General features: G+C 31.6%; 2 protein-coding genes across 2 annotated transcripts; both read right to left on the bottom strand.

The window, feature by feature from the left end:
- Positions 1-1,151: 1,151 nt before the first annotated feature.
- Positions 1,152-5,207, bottom strand: LOC140444906 (26S proteasome non-ATPase regulatory subunit 5). Its single transcript, XM_072536592.1, has 6 exons — positions 4,987-5,207; positions 4,545-4,932; positions 3,080-3,332; positions 2,303-2,491; positions 1,626-1,919; positions 1,152-1,418 (listed from the first exon to the last, which is right to left on the bottom strand). Exons 1-6 carry the CDS (start codon positions 5,166-5,168, stop codon positions 1,222-1,224), a joined length of 1,503 nt encoding a protein of 500 aa, XP_072392693.1. The 5' UTR covers positions 5,169-5,207; the 3' UTR covers positions 1,152-1,221.
- Positions 5,208-6,584: 1,377 nt separating this feature from the next.
- LOC140444905 (dynein regulatory complex subunit 2) lies at positions 6,585-19,304 on the bottom strand. The gene is made up of 6 exons (XM_072536591.1): positions 19,079-19,304; positions 15,116-15,404; positions 14,107-14,414; positions 9,771-9,975; positions 8,617-8,873; positions 6,585-6,855 (listed from the first exon to the last, which is right to left on the bottom strand). The coding sequence occupies exons 1-6, from the start codon at positions 19,207-19,209 to the stop codon at positions 6,630-6,632; spliced, it is 1,416 nt and encodes a 471-aa protein (XP_072392692.1). The 5' UTR covers positions 19,210-19,304; the 3' UTR covers positions 6,585-6,629.
- Between the last annotated feature and the right edge of the window lie 1,766 nt (positions 19,305-21,070).

The following is a 21,070-nucleotide window of genomic DNA, read 5'->3' as shown; positions in this document are numbered from 1 at the left end:
GGGCGTTTCACTACGAGACAAGATCCCAAATCGACAGCTACGACAAAGAACAGGAGTGGCTGATGCAGTAGAGAGAGTAGCAACACTGACATGGAACTGGGCAGGTCACGTGGCTCGAATGACAGATAATAGATGGACAAAGCGGATACTGGAATGGAGACCAAGAGATGATGCCTACCGAAGCAGAGGTCGTCCACCAACACGTTGGACTGACGATCTAAAACGTTGTCATAGGAATTGGATGCAAGAGGCACAAGATCGAAATAGATGGAAAATTATGAGAGAGATCTATGTCCAGCAGTGGATAAGCGAGGATTGAATGATGATGATATATTGCAATAAAATATATTTGCAGCTATTTAATTAATATAACTCTTTAAGTTCATACTTGATACCTGTGACAATTATTCAAAAAACTATAAAGATTTAGATGATGAATCCCTCTATTGTTTTTTAGAACCTATGAAACTGGCTCCTTTAAACTACTTCTTTTGAGCCCTTATTCGCCAACGATCGCTGAAAATAATTTTGTTGCATGTATTAAGATAGTACCTGGTGGTCAGCTAAGAATTTTGTAATTTTTTTTTGCGTAATAAAGCCCTTAATTATGCATGAAAGTTCAATTTCTTCAGAAATCAATCCTGGAGCCGCTGAATATCTTTTCAAATGCTGTTTGAGTCCCTTCAAGCATATCTACTATATCCTTGACAGACGAAAATGGACTATACCATAATAATATGAGGTTTTACAGTTCTGTTGATATATTCATCTTTGTATTTTAGCTGTGATCTAGAAAAGCAGATATTAAAATATGGTCGCAAATATGTTCACAGTCGTGAAAGTGTATAAGCCTGATGGAAGGTGTAATAAATAAAACAAATACTAGATTGTGTAATTGTATAAGCAACAAGTATATTAACTTCACATGCCGGTAACCTAACCTAACAACCTTCTTGTCTAACCTCTGTCGCTGTCACCTCCTGCACAGTATAGATAACAACTGTCTATACTGTGCCTCCTGTCATGCCATCTTGTTACCAACATGAATAATATGATTGTCACTTAACTGGGTATCATGCAGAAAGTTCTCGCCTCCACAGAATTCACATTACACCCACCAACTTACAAAGGAGAAGGTAAAATAAAAGAAATTTTACAATAAAATATAAATATCTATTTTATTAGCCGAATATATATTAGAACAAAAATAAAAACACTCATTTATTCATTGCTTTCAAATGCAATTTCTGTAATAGCTTCCACATAAAAAGGTCCTTCTTTAACATATTTCTGTAGCCTTTTTAAAGTAAATTCATCAAAAATGATACTGCTAGACAAAAGCTTAATGATTTCGTATTTTATTTCTTTACACTCTTTAATCACTTCAATGTTTCTATCCAAAAGGTATTCAACAAGTCCTAAAAAAATGACATAAGTATATATATACATAAAGTATTTACTATTTAAATGGGAATAAACCCCCTTTAACCTTTTATTGTGGCTTATTCCCATTTAAATAGTAATTACTTTAAAATGCCACAAGAAAATAGCTCCAGAACAGTATATAAATAAATTTCATATCGAGCATTCATTACCAATGCAGTAATTAATTTTTAACTATTTACCTGGACTATTTTTTATTTCCTCTTGTCCCCACTGTTGTGAGGCCATGGTTTGTACAATTCCCAGACCAGCTAACTTTATTTCAGAAAAAGGATTTTTAGCATATTTCACAATAACTTCCATTGGCTGGTCAGTCAGTAAAGAAAACCATTTCATTGTTATCTGGCTCACAATAGGTTGGGGACCAGATGCTGACAAAAGATTCTCTATGCATTTCAAGGCTCTAAGCTTTATGTCAGTTGGAAATGAGGTTAACAATTTCATGATGGTTTTTAGAGCATAGGTAATTTTGTTTCCTAAAAAGCAACGCTATCAATACAATTATCAGTATATAATTAAACATTACTCAATATTTTGTAACATGAAATTACAAAACACAAATATATGTCACATAATTATCCATGTTTTCGACAGAAATAACAATAAGGGAAAAAGCTGTTGATGAAAATATTTATATTAGTAAGTACACCAAGGAGTAAAGAATATGTAAGTATACACAGGAAGCTATACTGCTATGGAAGCGTCATCTAAGTTTACTGAATCTTTTTTTATGTATTCTTGTTTAGCACTTATTTACCTTTTTAGCCATTATCGTTTCTAATAATTTTTTATTGTTACAAACAAAAAAAAATGGAATAAAACTGTTTTCATTTAAAATCATTGGATCATTTGACCTTACCTGTAGATTTTAAGGCACATTTTCCTTCGGTGGTTACTCCTATAATACCTAGTGTATCTAAGGTAATGCCTACTATCGTTAGATCACCACTTTCAATATTGGCAAATAGTCTGTCAAATATTTTAGGGTATTTTAGTAGCAATTCAGTGGGCTTCCAGTGAGCCATGTGTCCAAAAAATTTTAAAATACCTAAAATTAAAAAAGAATGTATTATATACCAAACAAAACTATGTAAAAGCAATTGATATTAACTATTGTGGATATAGGCGAAGCAATGAAGAAGTAAAAAGACTAAAACTCATCAAATTCTTGCAGTAGGATGGATCTCAATGAAACTTTTTGCATTTGATTCGTATGAGTGTCAGGAAATTTTGTGAATGATGTGGAAATGAAAACTGCATTACTGAATAAGAAAAATGCATTTCCAAAGTGCATTTCGAAGTGAAAAAAATTATAGATTTCTAATTCAGAACTAACTGATGGATTTGCCAACCAAACGGCATGTTATAAAATTATAACATGCCGTTTATAAAACAATGTTATTTCTTTATTAAATAAAAAATATTGATTTAATAAATATTTATTTTTTCTTTACAATAAACCAGTGACATAATGACATAATAATATATAGATATTAATATATATTATACAGAAATGGTAGTACTAGTTTTTGTGGATAGGTGTGCTGGGGTTTTCATTACGGAAAGACAGACATAACGAAATTATAATATTGATACACACAAGAAAATAACGTAAATTTTAATAATTCTAATATACCTGGTTCACAAAACTTCACAGTCATTTGATCTTCATCATCTTCAACTATTGCAAACAGTTTGCTTAAAACTCCATTTTGTTCTAGGTAATTGTAACCATGTATATTCAATCCAAGCTGAGTAATAAGTTCCACAATATTCATTTTCAGTAACACATCATTATTGTTCAGTTCTTCTAAAATTTGGGATACAATGCCTGTCGATTTTAGTAACTCCAAATTACCTTCGGATTCCTTAGAAATATTGACAACTATCTAAAAATAAAATTTTTAAAGCCCATTCCCACAGAAATTTACCTGTTAATATTAGCCAAAATATTTTATCTATTTGTTGATGGAAATACCCAATACAAATGGATGTTACCTTGGAACAAAAATGAAAGTTTTCAAAATCAGATGGATTAGCAGTGGATTAAGTCATTTACAATTGGTTTTGCAAAGCCAGAAATAAAGCAATTCCAATACCTAAAGAAAATGACTCGAGGCAGCAAATAGTTTGAAGACGGAAAATTTTGCAGCATCAAATGGATGTTTGGAAAGCTTCTGCCAGCTTCATTATACAACATTTAAACAAATTTGTGGTTACTCTACAGAGGTTAATTTGCGCGACGAAGAGAACTGGAAAATCAAGTTACCATTCATACAATGCTGAAGAAACAGGGATTTATTACCAAAGCATGCCTAACAAGACATTTACATTAAAAAATGAAAAATGAGCAGAGAAGAAGGTAGCAAAACAACATTTGACTATTTTGCTATGTGCAAATATGGAAGGTTCAAAACAAGATCCATTAATTATTGGAAAAAGTAAAAATCCCATCTAAAAGCATGTGCACAAAAGATGAATAAAACATATGAAATATATTTTATGTCTGCCATAGTACAATAAACCAATTGGCTGTAGTATAACCAGTTTATGACAGATGGCTTCCAAAATAACTATTGCTGTAGAAGAAGGTTGTGAATGTGAATTACTGCTATTGTTAGATCAGGTTAAAATATTTGTGGAATATTTTCACATGTAATTCTTGACCCATTTTCCAAATTGTATAAAACAAACTGCATATTTATATTGTTTGACATTAATCTGCTTATTTTAATACAGTCCTGTTTCCATGTTTCTGTCTACTACATTCATGCCACTATTTTTTGTGGTATACACATATTAAAAACTACTGATTTACTTTCTCAAACATTGTATTAGAGTTTATTATCACTTTTTTTGTAGTAAAACTTAGAATATATCAATGACTTATTAAAACGGAGCTTGAATATAAGGATCTGGTTAATTTGAATGGGATACCATGTTACTAATACACTGAATGAGAATAATAATATAGAAAATAATTCTAGATAATATTACTGACAACTTTGCATGTCTATAATCCTTTATAAATACTCAAATAGCTGCTGTAAAAGCCTACAATTAGATTCAAATATCTTTTTAGTACTGTTAAAAAGAATTACCTCATATACTCTAAGCCTTGCAAGTTCATTTATACACATAACCTCTTGTATCTCCTTAACAATATCACGAGAAACCAAAACTTTTAAGCCTAAATCTGAAATACCAACATCTGAAACAATTTTTGCAGCTTCTTGAGCAACTGCTAATTCACTGTCTCCAACACATTGGATTACACTACTTAACAAGGAAATTCTTCGACACACATTTATAAGACCTTCTTCTTTTAATACGTTTCTGTGAATTTCATTGAGAGCCATAATTTTTACGCCTGGATAAGGATGGTGTAAAGCTCTTTCTAATGGTACATCATATTTATTTGTGCTCTCTCCAATGCTTAAGTTGTTCATAAACAAACTAAGGACTTCGCATGCTAGATCAACTTCTTCTCTGTAAAAAAAGGTAAAATAAATATGAATTAATGACTACTTTATAATTACTTACGTATTGGAATTATTTAAACAGTCAAAGACCAGAGGTATGTTAAAACTATTGGCAACTTTAGAAGCTTCCGACTGTGGAATTGATATTAAATGATCCTTAATTTCATTTAAAACCGAAACCCTCTGTTCTTCTTGTAAAAGTTTTGATTGCTTTTCTGCTGACCAATCTTCCCGGGATGCCATTTTCAAAATGATTTGTTGTTTTTAGTCTGACAAATATCAATTTTCTATAACACGAAGTTAGCTCCGTTTTAAGCTTTACTTCTCCTTCTTTCGTGGCTGCGAATTATATTGGTATTCAGCCATTATAAATATTGAAAACTAAATCCAAAACCAAAACTAATTACTTAATCAAATTATAAAAAATAATAATTACACTTACTAATAAAAAATCCAATTATTTTTCTTTCTTCTGATTATCGATATTATTAATTCAAAAATACGAACAAAACAAGGGAAGATACAACAAATAATTGGGAACAAAACAAGAAAAGCTAGAGACACGGCTTAGAGAAAAATGTAATTAAATAGATAACTATTGCTGGGAATGTATTACATTTATATTGTACATGTGTTTTATATTGCATAATGTGTAGTAGTAAACATTTATATATTTTTGGAAATTTGTGTGCATGTGCCAGTGAAGTTAAGTTGACAATGATGTCATATCTGTGTGTGTAGGACTTTATAAGACACCCTTCGTAGATTATGTAGAAAGTAACATTGCATATAGTAAATAATAAGAATTAGCATGTAGTTGTTACGAAATAAAGACATTGATAATTAAAGAGTCTCAATATTTATTACGCCACCTCAACAACTATAAAAAGCATGAAAACCTCAATCTGCGCAAGAAAATTGAGGAGTTGCTGACATCCACAAAATATTAATAAGAGTATATTAATGGACGAGTAGTAGTGGATAAAATTCAGTCGTTAAAAACTTTGCAGAACTACGAGAAAGAGTTTACAGAGACGCATTTAGTTATCTTCCCACAAACACATTTTTGTTTTCCACTGTTGAGTGTGTGCTGTCACCAATTCTTAATTGCGAAGGTGTAAAACGTCAGAAGCCCTTTATTTAATTTATTGTCAAGTTCGATAATATTGATATTCGTTGAGAATTTTGATTTACCTAAATCTTTTCGTTGAAGTTTATGTACCTATATACCTATGTCATTTGATATTTTCAAATATACAACGATTGTTTTAAAGAATTTTAGTTGTTTTGAATTTGTCTCAACGTGGCCCACTCTTCCCTATGTAACGGAAGTCTTAGATTTATAATTAAGATTTACTTAATAAGTATGTAAACACTAAACATTCAATAAACATGTACCGAAATAGTGTTAGGTATCATATTCTGATAAAATAACTCTTTAACCAACTACTGGAAAAAAGACTGAAAATCTTAAGTACGACCAGAAGACTTAAGAAATTTACAGAACTATTGGATTATGATACTTTCTTTAAGCCCTTCTTCTTACTCCATTGACTAATTACTACAATTATTACATATATCTATTGAGGCCATTATGTATTATTACATCAAATAAACATTTTTTTTCCATTTAACAATGTCTGGGAACAATACTGTGGGAAAATTTAAACAATTTAGTAATAGTGTAGGTATATATTTATAAAATTAGTTTCTACCAAACGGGTAATTTTGTAGTTTATATTTCTTCATTTCATGATGAGCCTCTGTCACATTTTTTGATATGTGACCAATATAAGGAGGCCAATTTAGTTGTTCGTTGTCGATGGTTTGACCCTCTGGACATTGCAAACATTGACAAAACTCGTGCAGTTTTTTCTGAAGAATTTCATTTTCTTTTTTTAAAAATGTTCGTTCTTCAATAATCGAGTACCTTAAACAAGATAAAATTATACAATTTTGTAACGTAAGCACACAACAAGAATACAAAAGGAGAACTATTATATTTATCTAAAGAATAGCAATTTTGGAAAAGCTATGGACTGCAAAAAAATGCCAAAGGCAAAGAGGAAAATAAGAAAACATAATATAAAAAATGGAACATAATTGGGGAGCGATTTGTAATGGTGGCGCGAAAAATAACTGGAGGCTAAGACCAAATTTGTGTTGTGGCGACATTGGAAGAAAAAGACAAGGTTGGAAATAATGACTTGCGCATCATAAAGCTCCAAATAATATAAATTGAAAGAAATTTATATTCTGGCCTTGCTATATGGCAACGCAAAACACTTTTTAAAATATTCTAATTCTTACGCGAAAAGTTGAGACCCAATAACAGAGATGAAGTTTGTATTTTAACGTTGTTAGATTGGTTGCCTAATTTAGGGTGTCGCTAAAACGTAAATTAGTTTCTCAAATCAGTTGTTTGTGAGAGCGTTTGTATAATTGTTACTTCAAGATGGACGTTAAACATGGAGAAGATATAAGGTCGAAATTAAGTGTTTAAAATACTCCAGTGAGACCAATTCTTTTAGTTTTTATTTGTCTTATTATATCCTAAATACAGTCCATCTAATTTAAATACCGTTGCACGTCATTATCATTGACAGAGATCGAAGTTGACATAGTTGTCAAAGTATAAAAAAATTATGAATCCATTTTAAATCAAATAGGTCACAATTATTGCAAAAGTGAATTATACAACAAAACAAATTAATATTTAATGTAAATAAATAGAAACAAAACAAAAGTTAAAAAATAATCTTGTTAAAAACAATTTGATCAGCTTGTATGCGTCGTATAAAGATGTAAAATGGAATACTTAAACAAAAACAACACTTTTTTCATTACTTATTAACATTAGTCAACACCGCAACTGTCAAATAAGTGTTTCCAATTTATGCCAAAATATCACCTTCGTTCGATTACAGTTACAGTGTGTTCCGAACAAATGTTCTTCATAAAAACGCTTTATAATGCATTTATACAAATTAAATGAAACATATTAGTGTGTATTTCTTTAAGTTAACATTAATAGAAATCTTTAAAAATTATTTCTACGCGTATATAATAAAATATTTCTAGTGGCTGTAATGCCAGTGTACTCGGCAAAGTTATTCTAAAAAAGAACACACCTACCGCCTAAATATTTCGTGTTGATATCATGTAACCTAACGGATTATGACGCGGATGACGTGCAACAGTTTGTAAATTAGATGAAGTATATGAGTGTTGCCATATGGCAACGCTAGGACGTGCTATTACTGATTTTTATAATTTACTGATTTTTTAAAAAAGACTTTTTTTGAAGAAGCATTTCAAATTGCATATGATGATGACATAGAAGTGGACGAAATCTACATTGAGCCTCCAGAGAGTGAGCTGATAGATGGGGATTCCGGTGAGGAAGACGGTGGTGAACTTGTCGATAATGTGTCAAAAAATCAACTTCGCGCGGGGTTGTTCTTTTTAGCAAGAATGACACAGAATACGAGCAAATGGGGATCAAAGATGGTCTGTTTGAGGAGATATATTTTGAAAGTGTTGGGGATGAAGAATATTTAAAAGTTGATATGACAAAATTCATTTGGCTAGGCTCTTCTAGTATGGATAATTATATAGCTCGCCACCACCCTAAAGGAAGCCATTATCCATATCTGAGTAAATAATACAATATAACAATACAATACCGTACCTAGAAGCTTCCGCTTGGCCAACTCTCTGCCAGAAGAGATCCAATATTTCAATATTTTCATCCTCGGGACTTAAATTCGTTTTTTCTGGTCTCAAATAGTTAACAGGGAATGGACGGATCTTTTCTTCTTGGGTTTCCAATTTTCTGCAAACCGCTGCAACATGAAGAATGTGTTCTCCTTTTTCTTTTATCTTTTGAAGAGCTGACATTGTTTCATTATGACTAACGGTCAGAATTTCCATTTTACTAGCGTCTATCTAATGATGAAATGATAAATATATAGTATATAGTAATTGGATATAGTACTTTTTAAAGGTGGGCTAAATATCGTTACCCTGTGATTTAGAGGCTGTGATTAGAAAATAACAATCACGACCTGTGAATAAGAACAAAATATACAGTGACTGTAATTTTAGTCTTAGTCCCCTTCTATGTATGTAGTTCTTGATCGTCAAAACGTGATATTTCAAGTTCTTGTCTCAGTCGCAAAGTTGTGAAATGAGAGACGTGTAACAGGGTAACAAGAAACGAGATAGAGGTAGTCGACGGTATTGTGAAGTATCTTTCTAATGAGAAACACAAAGGCAAAGATAATATTATATCGTCTGTGGAGGAATATGAACATCGCTAGTTTAGCGTAATATTAGTACGTAAACAAATATTATTTGACGAAAATGAAAAGGATATTTAGAGTTTTAGTTTATTGAACTTTTACAAGTACAGTACAATGAGCTTTGTCAAGTGAAAAGTGCGGTACTTGAAATCATATTCGAAGAAGCTTCCGAAGAAGAGTTAATCAGTAAGATGGAGGCAAAGGATAAATACAGTGCGAGGTACTTTGAACTCAAGTACAAATATGATGACAGAACAGGTTCAGTAAGTTTAGAGTCATCAAATGTAAAAGGTAAGCGCAAATTTAAATTACCTCCAATCGAGTTCAAGAAATTTAATGGAGACTCGGACTTGTCGTTGGGCCTTTTGTTTGTACTTTTGGGAATGCGGTAAACGGCAAACAAAATACGCTGTGGAAAGCCACTGTTAAATAAGTGAGTAAGTAAGTAATAACAAAATGCTTAATCATAATATTTGCCTACAAAATAATAAGACAAAGCCTTCTAAAACAATTTTTGATTAGATTAGATCGTTGCTCCCACCTGCTGATCTTTTTGAAGCTGCATTTTTAACACGTTGAATGCATTATGGAAATATTGATATTCAGTTTCTAAGTCTTTCAGTTTTCTACCCAATAGTTTTTCACAGTCTATTAAGTCCTGTTTTAATGTTTTAATATAATCGTACATTTTTCTAATCTTTTCTAGCTGAAAGTTGAGTAATTCTTGAAGCGCATCATCTTGAGCCCTAAAATACAATTAGAGATAAAATATAAAGCAAATAAGGAACATGGGTTTATTATGCATACATTATATACTTAGGTATGTACAGGGTGAGTTTTTTAGTGCGACATCTGTTAAAGATTTCCTTTACCTAGAACAATTTGTTGGACGAAAGGCGTAGTAGTGTTGGGCCACGAAAAAGAAGAAAAAAAAGACAATATAAAGTATTGTTGTGTTGATATTGCAAGTTTGTTATATTGCATTATATAATATTAAGTAACTGTAATACTGTATTCTGTATCAAATAAAAGCAAATAAAACCGAATCCAACCTACGCAAAACTGATATGAGAACTTTGATATGAACTCAAAACTGAGATATTTTTAATTTTCTTTAAATTTTGGAAATACATTCAATTTTTGTAAGTAGAAATAAGTATTGAGTATTAAGTGATAATATACCAAACTTATTTTTATTTAATACTAAGTAACTAACAAAAAAACCATAATAATATGTAATGAATGTAACAATTAATGTGATATTAATGTAAAATGTATTAATGTAAAAATAATTTTGTTATATTATCAATCAATACTCAATACTTATTTCTACTTACAAAAATTGAATATATTTCCGAAATTTGAAGAAAACTAAAAATATCTCGGAAATTAATGAGTTTAGGTATAGAGAATGTTATATAAAAATGAAAGAGTATCATAACTTTAAAAAATAAACTATAGGGTGAACCATTTAAAATAATTGAGAAAATCGTAATTTTGTTTTGTAGTTCACCCCGTATACAAATTTTTGTCAATGATTCCAATTAAACTTAATTTAAAAACTACAATATATTGTTTACTTTATTATATAAAATAAATAATTGTTTATTCATTACTTCTTTATATACATGGTGTTGATTTCATAGGGATTTCATGAAATTTTTTTTTCTTTTCTTTCTCTCTCCTTTCACTTCTTCATTTTCTTCTACACCTGAATGGGCTTTTATCCATGATATATAAATTTGTTTTCCTCTACTTGATACATTTTGATACAATTCCAAAATATCAAGAAGGATGTAATTTAAATTAGAATTCAAACACAGATTATTAAGTTTTTCTACCGAACTTTTAGAGTCTGTAAATATGACAAATTTATCCTCTTCTTGTTCTAAACACAGATTAATTGCTAATTTTATGGCAATAAGCTCAGCACTGAAAATTGACACCATATCTAATAGTTTGTATATTAGCTTAATATTTTTGGAAGGATAATAAACTGCACAGCCAACTCCATGTTCCGATTTAGATCCATCAGTATAAACTTTTTCATACTCTTTCCATTTTACTATACAATCTCGATAATATTCTTTTTGTATAATAATATGATTTCATGAAATAAAAATGGTCATAACTTGTTAAATACTCTGTATAGTAAGGCGTAACCTAATACTATAAAAACAAGAATTATGGGAAGAAGATAAATTTAAAAAAATATATAGGGTGTCCTGTATAAAAAATTGTATGTTTGGTATACCCGTAGTTATTAATTACCCTGTAGAATTCCACATATTTTCCAAGTATGGAGAATAATGACCGATGTCACACTAAAAATTCACCCTTTATATAACAGCGATTTCCAAATGAAACCAATAACAAAACGCATATTTATTTATCACATTTTTGAAATAGAACTTTATAGTGTATTTTTATGTATGAGAGAGTAATAAAACAATAAATTATGTATGCAAATCCCTAAACTGTTGATACGGGTGACTCAATGAAAAACAGATATTTGTCAACAAGTTTACAGAAGTATATAGGAAAACAATTTTAAATTGACTATGACCATCAGGTATAAAGGTTGGAGCAGAATAGAATACAATAGTTGTGAGGGTTACTAATCCCTAAATAAGGTTGCCAGTGTCGGAGTGATGGAGGTTAACAGGTACTAATGAATTTGCAAGAAATGTAAGATGTTTATTTTATTGGTTATATATAACCAATAAAAGTTTAATAAGTACCTACCTATTTGCAAAATAAAGTTTAATTCTTTAGATAAAATAAAACGTTTTATTTTATCTGAAATGAGTGCATTCCACGAAGTAAGGTTTTCAACAATCAAACATTTAATTCTTTAATTCCAGGAATCTAATACAGTAATTGACTAGATAATTACCTTCTAAACTTATTCCACAGAAAATGTGATAGTGGGTTTTTCCATTTTGTAGGAAGGTCCAAGTGGCGTATTCAAAATTCTTAACAGTTCACTAAAAGTAGGTACTTCAGTTGCAAGGTGCAGTTTATTGTGTATACTAGTGTTATGGAAAATTTGGAAGTGCCGTGTAAACGCCGAAAAATTGGTCCTCTAACAGTTAATGAAAAAACATTAATATTTAATTGTTTTAAATAATTTACAGACAAACGTTTATGTGAAAGTGTTGATGAGACCGTTGAGTTAGTTAGCAGTACACTTGGTGTTGGGAAATCTACGATTTACAGAGTTATTAAAGAAGAGAAATGTGGTAGTTTTCAAATGCCACGTAATGCTCCAGGGAAACCAAAATTTCAAATAGAATATCATTTTAAAGAAGGACTTCGACGGAAAGTGCATGAATTCTTCTTTAGACAAGAATTTCCAACATTGGATAAAGTTCTTGTCTCAGTTCGAGATGATAAGGATTACCCAGAAATGAGTCGAAGTACGTTATGGAAACTTTTAAAAGAAATAGGCTTCCGCTGGAAAAAGAATCCCAGAAAGTCTATTTTATTAGAAAGAAGCGATATTGTCATATGGAGAGGACATTTTCTAAGAACCATAAAGGAAATGAGAAACCAAAAAAGAAAAATATTTTATCTTGATGAAACATGGATCAACGAGGGTCATACACCAAATAAATTTTGGCAGGATGAAACTGTTACAAGTCAAAGGCACGCTTTTGTAAATAACTTATCCACTGGTTTAAACCCACCATCAGGAAAGGGACGCAGGCTGATAATAGTACACATTGGCAGTTCAGACGGTTTTGTTGAAGGTGGTTTATTAACTTTTGAATCAACTAGTACCGGTGACTACCATGAAGACATGAACGCTGATGTCTTTCAAGAATGGTTCGAACAAATGATAGATCTTCTTCCTAAGAACTGTGTAATAGTAATGGATAATGCAAGTTATCACTCCAGACTTATAGAAGGACTGCCCACAACCAAGTGGTTAAAAAAATACTTGCAGAATTGGCTGAGTTCAAAAAATATTACGTACCATCCCGGATCTATAAGAAAGGAACTTTATTCGTTGTGTGCCCTTCATAAAGAAAAATTTAAAAAATACGAAATTGATGAAATTGCCAAAAATCGTGGAATGACAGTACTTAGATATCCACCATATCATTGTGAATTAAACCCGATTGAACTGGTATGGGCACAGATAAAGAGTGAAGTTTCAAGAAAAAATACCACTTTTAAAATTCATGATGTTAAACAGTTGTTTTTGGAGGCCGTAAATAATGTAAAACCTGAAAACTGGGAAAAGGCAGTAAATCACACTATTAAAGAAGAGGAAAAAATGTGGAAGCTGGACAATATTACTGATAAAATGATCGAGCCAGTTATTATAAATCTTGGTTCTGAAAGTTCATCTTCTGAATCTGATTTGGATTTGTAACAAGTAGCTGTAAGTTTTATATTAATATTTTTATTCATCTTTTTAACATACCTTAGACGGTTTTAAAAACTCTTTTTCTCTTTTGTAATTTTTAAAAATTAAAAAAAATGTGAATTTTTTAAAACCCTTTTTAATGTAGGCCAGTCAGTTCTAATATAGTGTGTGATAAAAGAGGTCACTTTTGTTTACATACACATAACACTTTATAACACTGAAATAATTCATTTATTTTTTACAATTATTCAAAGTAATTTTTCAATTAATCTTGAGCACGCCCATGGAGTGGTCGGAGGTACCAGTTAAAATTATGCTAATTACTCTCTCGTTCATAAAAATAAACTATAGTCTAGGGTAAAAGATGTTTCCTTTGGAATAAAAATCAACCTGTTTCAGCATTTTCACAAAACCCAATGAATACTGCCAAATATCAAGTTGGTCTCTTTTGAGTGACCAACCCTGTAAACAAAAAATTATAAGAAAAGCATAAAAGATTTACCTCAGTTTATCATATTCCTTTTTGCGGTCTCGGATTTGAACATAATATTTATTTAAGAAGTCATCAGTTTCTTCTTCAATACCAGAATGAACTGTTTCTAAAATGCCTCGCAATCTTTGAATAATTTGAGTATTTTTGGTCTCTTCTTCTTCGAGTCTGCTGAAGTAGTCAGCGCGAATATTAGCTTTTTGTTCTTTTTTAGCCATCTCTAACATATACAATATTGTTTTTAAATAATTCTCGTCTTCGGTAAATATTTGGGAGAGTTCGTTAACATCAACTTCAGTTTCTTTCTCGAGTTTGGTTATCTTAAAAAAGTGAATGATATTATTCATATTTCAAAAGAAGGGAAAGTGTCGGTATTTGGAGATGTAGCTTTATTGAAAAGCAGAATTTCTATGAGAAACATTTTATTAAACAAACAATTGTAGAAAATACAATTAATTTTCTACAAAATTTCAAAGAATTTTCGCAAAAGAGTTCAACATTGGATTTAAATCTTCGTCAGCTGATATACACAGATTATGTAAAAGACTTAGAATTCTCTTAAAAGAGAAACGAATCCTGCTAAAAAATTGCTCTGCAGACTGAGAAAAGAATTCATAAATTTCTACAATTTAATGAAGAAAATACTGGAAAATTATTTGGCTTACTGCTTCGATCTACTTAAGGCAAATAAGATATTATAACTTTGGAATTATACCATAACTTTGGAAATCCATAAGATTCAAGCAAAAGCGGTTAATTCCAATAATTAATGGTTTTTTAAGGCTGCTATAGCATTTAATTTACCGCTTATTATTATTATACGAGCTAAGTAAAGTAATAAACATTTTAAAGGTATTTATCCGCATCAAAAATTCAGTTGCTTCAAAGAGACAATAACAAAAGAACTAGTTTCTTAAAATTGGTTAAATTGGACTTATTTAGCGTGAATGCTCTTCAAATGAACTATGTTAATAACTTCGAAAACCGTGATATTCAACTATTATTCTATAATTTTACTCACCTCCTTATTATAATCTCTCTGTAGTTCCTCCATTCGCTCTTTATACATATCTAACAACTTATCAATATGTTCGATATGGTTGTTGCAGTTCATAGTGTACTGTTCTTCGGCGTGTTTTAGTTCGTCCATCAACAAAGATATCGCAAAATCTTTGTTATCAATGACCAATTCAAAGTTGTGCCAGGCAAATTCTAATTCGTCTCTTATGTGGGGAAGTTCTATATCTATCAATAATTGCCGCCATTCTTTTTCGTGTTTACGAAGAGTAATGTCGCTCAGTTTTAGCTCTCTAAAATAATAAGGCATTAAAAAAAAAACAATGTATAGTATTTTTTTAAACATTTTAAACAAATAAATGTCTATGCACACACAAAAAACAGTGATGACTTGACAAAAGAGTCGTTCTATGAAACACTAAAAGAAAACGCCGAGAAAATATGTCAAAATCTAACAAGCAATTAATTTACTGAATATAACAAATAAAGTAATAAATGGTATAGTTAGAAACAGACTAATAATAATAATAGATATGGAAATAGAACAAGAATACAACAACCTCAAAACGATTATAAAAAAAATTGCTTATGAAGTATTAGGAACAGAGAACAACGATAAAAAACACCACGAACCACCATGGATGACAGAAAACGTAAAAGAAATGATACAAGAAAAAACAAAATTTATAAGAAATGGCTAACAAATAAAACATCTAGCAATAGAGTAACATATCAAAGAAAAATCGGAGAAGTACGCAATCAAATAAGAGAACCAAAAAACAATTTCTGGGAACAAAAATGTGTCCAAGTTGAAAATTTAATTGGTGGTTCTCAGACTACGGAAGCATGGAGAACTATCACTAATCTAAAGAAAAATACCCCAACTCCTTAAGCAACCTAATTCCTATAGAAAATTGGGAAAACCACTATACAAATATAGTCCAAGAGTCCAGATTGAAATATATGGGAGAGAAATACAGTATGGAGAGACAAACAATCATCATGATCATGTAACCTCTTCTGTCCACTGCTGGACATAGGTCTCTCCCATTTTACGCCACTCTTTACTGTTCCTGTTGCCATTTCTTGGATATTCGTCTAATGTCGTCCATCCAGCGTGTTCGTGGTCGTTCTCTGCTGCGTTTGTCTTCTCGTGGGCGCCAGTCAATTAGTTTTCTTGTCCATCTTGAGTATTTCAGTCTCGCTATGTGACCTGTCCAATTCCATTTCAGCATTGCGATACGTTCGACGACATCACTGATACCTGTTCTTTTCTTTAAGTCTTGATTCCTTTTTTTGTCTTTTTTTGTCACGCCGAGAATTGATCTTTCCATGCGCCTTTGTGCCAGTCGCATTTTTAGTGCTGTTGCTTTTGCGAGCGTAAGAGTTTCTGCTCCGTATGTCATAATAGGAAGAACGCATTGGTCAAATGTCTTCCGTTTCATAGCTATCGGGATGTTGCTCTTAAAGATGTCTCTTAGTGAACCATACGCCGCCCAAGCAAGTGTTATTCGTCGTTGAAATTCGTAGGTCTGGTTGTCCTTGCCTATTCTGATTTCATGACCAAGATATATGTACTTTTTTGTCAATTCTACCACTTGATTTTGGATGATTAGGTGTTCGCTGGAAACTAAATTTGTCATAAATTTGGTCTTACTGATGTTTATTTTTAGACCTATTGTTGAAGACACGTTTTCTAATTCTTGTACCGTTTGTTGTGCGTCACCCAGATCTTCGGTAATAAGTACTATGTCGTCGGCAAAACGCAGATGATTGAGCATTTCTTCATCTACTTTTATTCCTCTATTTTTTCACTTTAGCATTTTAAAGGCGTATTCGAGGACCGGTATAAATAATTTAGGTGAGAGAGTGTCGCCCTGTCTCACACCTCGCTTGATATGAATTTCTCTAGTGGACAGAACCAGAGACAAACAAATAGTAACATTCATACTACTAACAACGAGGTCCGTACTGCGTTAATTAAAATGAAAAACGGGCGATCTCCAGGACCTGGCAATATAGCTGTAGAGTTACTTAAAGCAGGAGGTCCACTCCTAATAGAGCGAATAACTTTTCTAATGAATCAATGTTGCCAACAAATTAAAGTACCATCTGAATGGACAATCGCTCACCAAGTGTCCATCTTTAAAAAGGGTAATCGAAAAGATCCTAACTGCTACAGAGGATTAAGTGTCCTACGTAGGGAGATTTTTTGGAAAGATAATAAATGAAAAAATACAAGATGATGTAGAACATCTAATTAGCGAAGACCAAAATGGATTTACGCCTGGTAGATCTTGCACTGATAACTTGTTTATTCTCTAACAATTAATAGAAAAAAGAATAGCGGTTAGTACCGAAGTACATCTAGCCTTCATCGACCTAGAAAAGTCGTGTGATACAGTTCCAAGACTTAAATTATGGCAAGCTTTTCAACAAGTCAGCATTAGTCCATACCTTTTAGGAATAATTAGAGAAGTACACAGGGATAACACTACGTAATTTAAAGTCGGAAATAGACTATCAGAGCCAATAAAAGTGAATAAAGGACTAAGACAAGGATGCAGTATGTCACCCTTACTGTTTAATTTATATATTGAGATAGCCCTCCAAAATTGGAAAAAACCACTGCCAGGGAATGGGAATCCCCATAGGAAATGACGTACTGATCTCCCTGAATTTTGCGGATGACCAACTCGTCCTAGCTCAAGATTCTTATGGTCTAGAATTGATGATAAAGCGTCTACACAGAGAATATGTAAAATGGGGGTTACAAGTCAGCATGAAAAAAAACAGAATATTTAGTTATCAATTCAGATGCAAGGTTTGAATTGTTGATAGACGAGGACGTGGAAATCAAACAAGTGGAAAAATTTAAATATTTAGGTGCACTCATTGATAAAAACGGCTTGGGAGAAACCGAAATTAAACACCGAATTAACCAGGGACGTAAAATGTAGGATGTTTGAACTCCTTATGGTGAGATCGCAACATTTCCAAATGGAACAAAAAAGAATAGGGCAAACCATGGTTGAATCAGTTCTTTGTTATGGCTCTGAAGTATGGACAATTAATGCAGACCTTAAGAGAAGATTGTTGGCAGCTGAAATGGATTATTTAAGAAGAAGTACTAGAACATCAAGGCTGGAAAGTAAGACCAACGAATCTATAAGAAATAACATGAATGCTACAGACAGAAACGGCCAATAACAGAATAGAAAGAAGAGGTTTAAAATGGTTTGGATACCTATTGAGAATGCCTGAGGAACGTTGGCCCCAAAAACTTCTTGGCTGATATTCGGATACATTTGGTAGTCTAGGGTTTGTGATATTTTGACCTAATTGTAATTAAAGGAAATGCCTTATTGAAAATACAGACAAGCCTACCTAAAAAATTACTGAAATTATGAGTTTAAGAAAGTTCGAAGTGGAAAAAATCCTGCCTAAACGTTGGGTTTTCGAGGATTGTTTGTTAAAGAGTGTTAAACTTGGTATATACTGCTTCATGATAAGATAGTCCTGCATTATCAATTGTAGAGCGTACATCAAGGGGTGAGAAATCTGAGATCTGAGACAATATAATCAATTATGGTAGATGTTGTTTTAGTAATTCTTATTCTATACATGACAGTGTCAGGTTTACTTTTAGGATCTGCACAGAATTCTTAAGAGAGGAGATATTATTGATAAATTTAAGTTCCTCAAACTATCAAATGGGAAATACACAGCCAAATAAATGGTCTACAAATACCTGAATTTAACAATTAAAAATTGTTAAAAACTACGAATAAATGCATATTTGCTATGAAAAGAGAATAAAAAAATATTTTAATAGAAACCAATTTTTTCTGTGTATTAACAGGACAATTATCTAATGATTAAATCATTAAACAGCAAAATTTTTATTACTATAAGATATTAAATATAAGATATTAAATTATAATTGACAAACTATAAAAGATTATACCGTAGTAGTTCATCTCTTTGTCTTTGCTTTTTTCTCTCTATTCGTTTTCGCTTTTTATCAGCTTTTTTGTCCTTTTTTCGTCCTCCTTTCTTTCCAGGAGTCACCTCCTCTGGCGCGTCTTGAGGAAGCATCTTCAAAAGACCTTGGGTAAAATTATCCAAAGATATTCGTGGAATAAACAGTTACAAATATTGAAAAAATTGACAGATATAAAAAATTACGTAATTTGGCGTGAACGTCACTTTGATAATGTATATAAAGTTCAAATCAAACTCTTCTTTCAGTGCGTCATTAATCCATTAATCGGAAGTGCGAAAGAAAAGCATATTCGTACTTACTCAGAAAATGTTATTTTGGGGTAGTTTTCGATATTAGCAAATACATTAAGAGCCTCTACATTGTGGTCCAAATATTCGATCCATGCTTCAAATAAAAGAAAATGTGAATATTAAATACCCAAAATTAATTGCTTAATTGAAAAGACAAAACCATGGACATAAAGCTAATAAAAAAAAACCTATTGAAGAAAGAGATTGAAGAAAGTATTGAAGAAAGAGATCCTTGTGTCATTGAGAAGTAGCTGAGTTTTTTTGGAGGATTAAATTTCAAGTGTTAATTGTTGGAGAATTGAATCAGGTGTTTCGTACAGTCGCTGCAGGAGGATTGCAGATACGAAAAGAAGAAATCCGAGGCGAATAGTGGCAGATCATATTGCTGTGGAGCGTGGAGGATTCTGGGTATGGTCCAAATACAATCTACGAAGGAAAGGTCAGTGATTTTCTGTTCAGAATTGAAAATTTTGTAACTGTGAATGAAGTTTATTGACATCATTGTCGTTACCATTTTAACTCAAGAGTAGACTTCATTTGTAAAATGTTTTAAAGTTTTGTTTTTGCAATAAAGTAAATGTATATTCAATAGTATTGAAAAATCAGAAGAATAAAAAGTTTTAAAGATATTCATTGAAATTGGCTTTACATTGGTTTTGTCTTCAAGAAGACTTAAAATATTCTTTTTGTGTAAATTTTATTGTATTCATTTACGCTGATTGATAAGATAATGGCAAAATTTGATAATTGTTTTATTTTTCTTTAAATAAAATAAAGAATACCAATTTTTTGTAACATACTATTTTTATTATTATCCTTTTTTCTCTATCCCGATAAAGGACAACTAGGAAATCTTTGGACCCACACAACATAGGTTAATATAAGGAGATTTTTCACCCTGAGAACAATTAAGTTATGTTTTTGATTTGTTCAATTAATCAAGTAAAAAAAAAAATAATAACATAATAGTATACATAAGTGACTTATTTATATTGTGACATGACATGTAGTGTTTACTATGTAAAAATTGTCAATAATAGTATATTACTTTATGAGGCGGAGAAGCATGACTTTTCTTGACGCGTCCGATATGACGCACCGAACGAAGTGAAGCGCGTAATAGAGGGCAAGTCAAGAAAAGTCGCTTCTTTGCCGAATAAAGTATACTATTTTTTCTACAAACGTAGCAATTTTCAACCATAAATAGTACAATTCATACGCTATTTTTACTCGAAATTAACTGTGACAACTATCAAAGTCGTCTAGATGTTAGAAATTAAAATAATTAAGTCGTCGGTGGGATTTGCGTATCCCTGGTTACAGTTGTTTGACAGTTGTTTGCAATTATTAAAGACAGTTTATTGTTGCAGACAACCGCAAGCGCAAATATAGTGCGAAAATGGAAAACCTAAACGAAATTGAGTCCGCGGCTAATGATGCAGTAGCACGTTTGGGGCCCTCCAAGTCCGGAATAAAGTATCGGTTAGCGTACAAGCACTTCCAAGAGTGGTGCGATACAAGAGGAGTACGGCAAGTTACCGAATACGTTTTACTGGCATATTTTAATATAATGAAAAATGAAAATAAATGGAAATCTTCTACAATGTGGTCACGATACTCTATGATAAAATCCGAGTTAGTTATTAGAAAAAATGTGGATATA

This window comes from Diabrotica undecimpunctata, chromosome 7 (assembly GCF_040954645.1).
Source record: "Diabrotica undecimpunctata isolate CICGRU chromosome 7, icDiaUnde3, whole genome shotgun sequence".
NCBI classification, from domain to species: domain Eukaryota; kingdom Metazoa; phylum Arthropoda; class Insecta; order Coleoptera; family Chrysomelidae; genus Diabrotica; species Diabrotica undecimpunctata.
The sequence above is the reverse complement of the archived record's forward strand: the minus strand, read 5'-3'. Positions and strand labels throughout refer to the sequence as shown.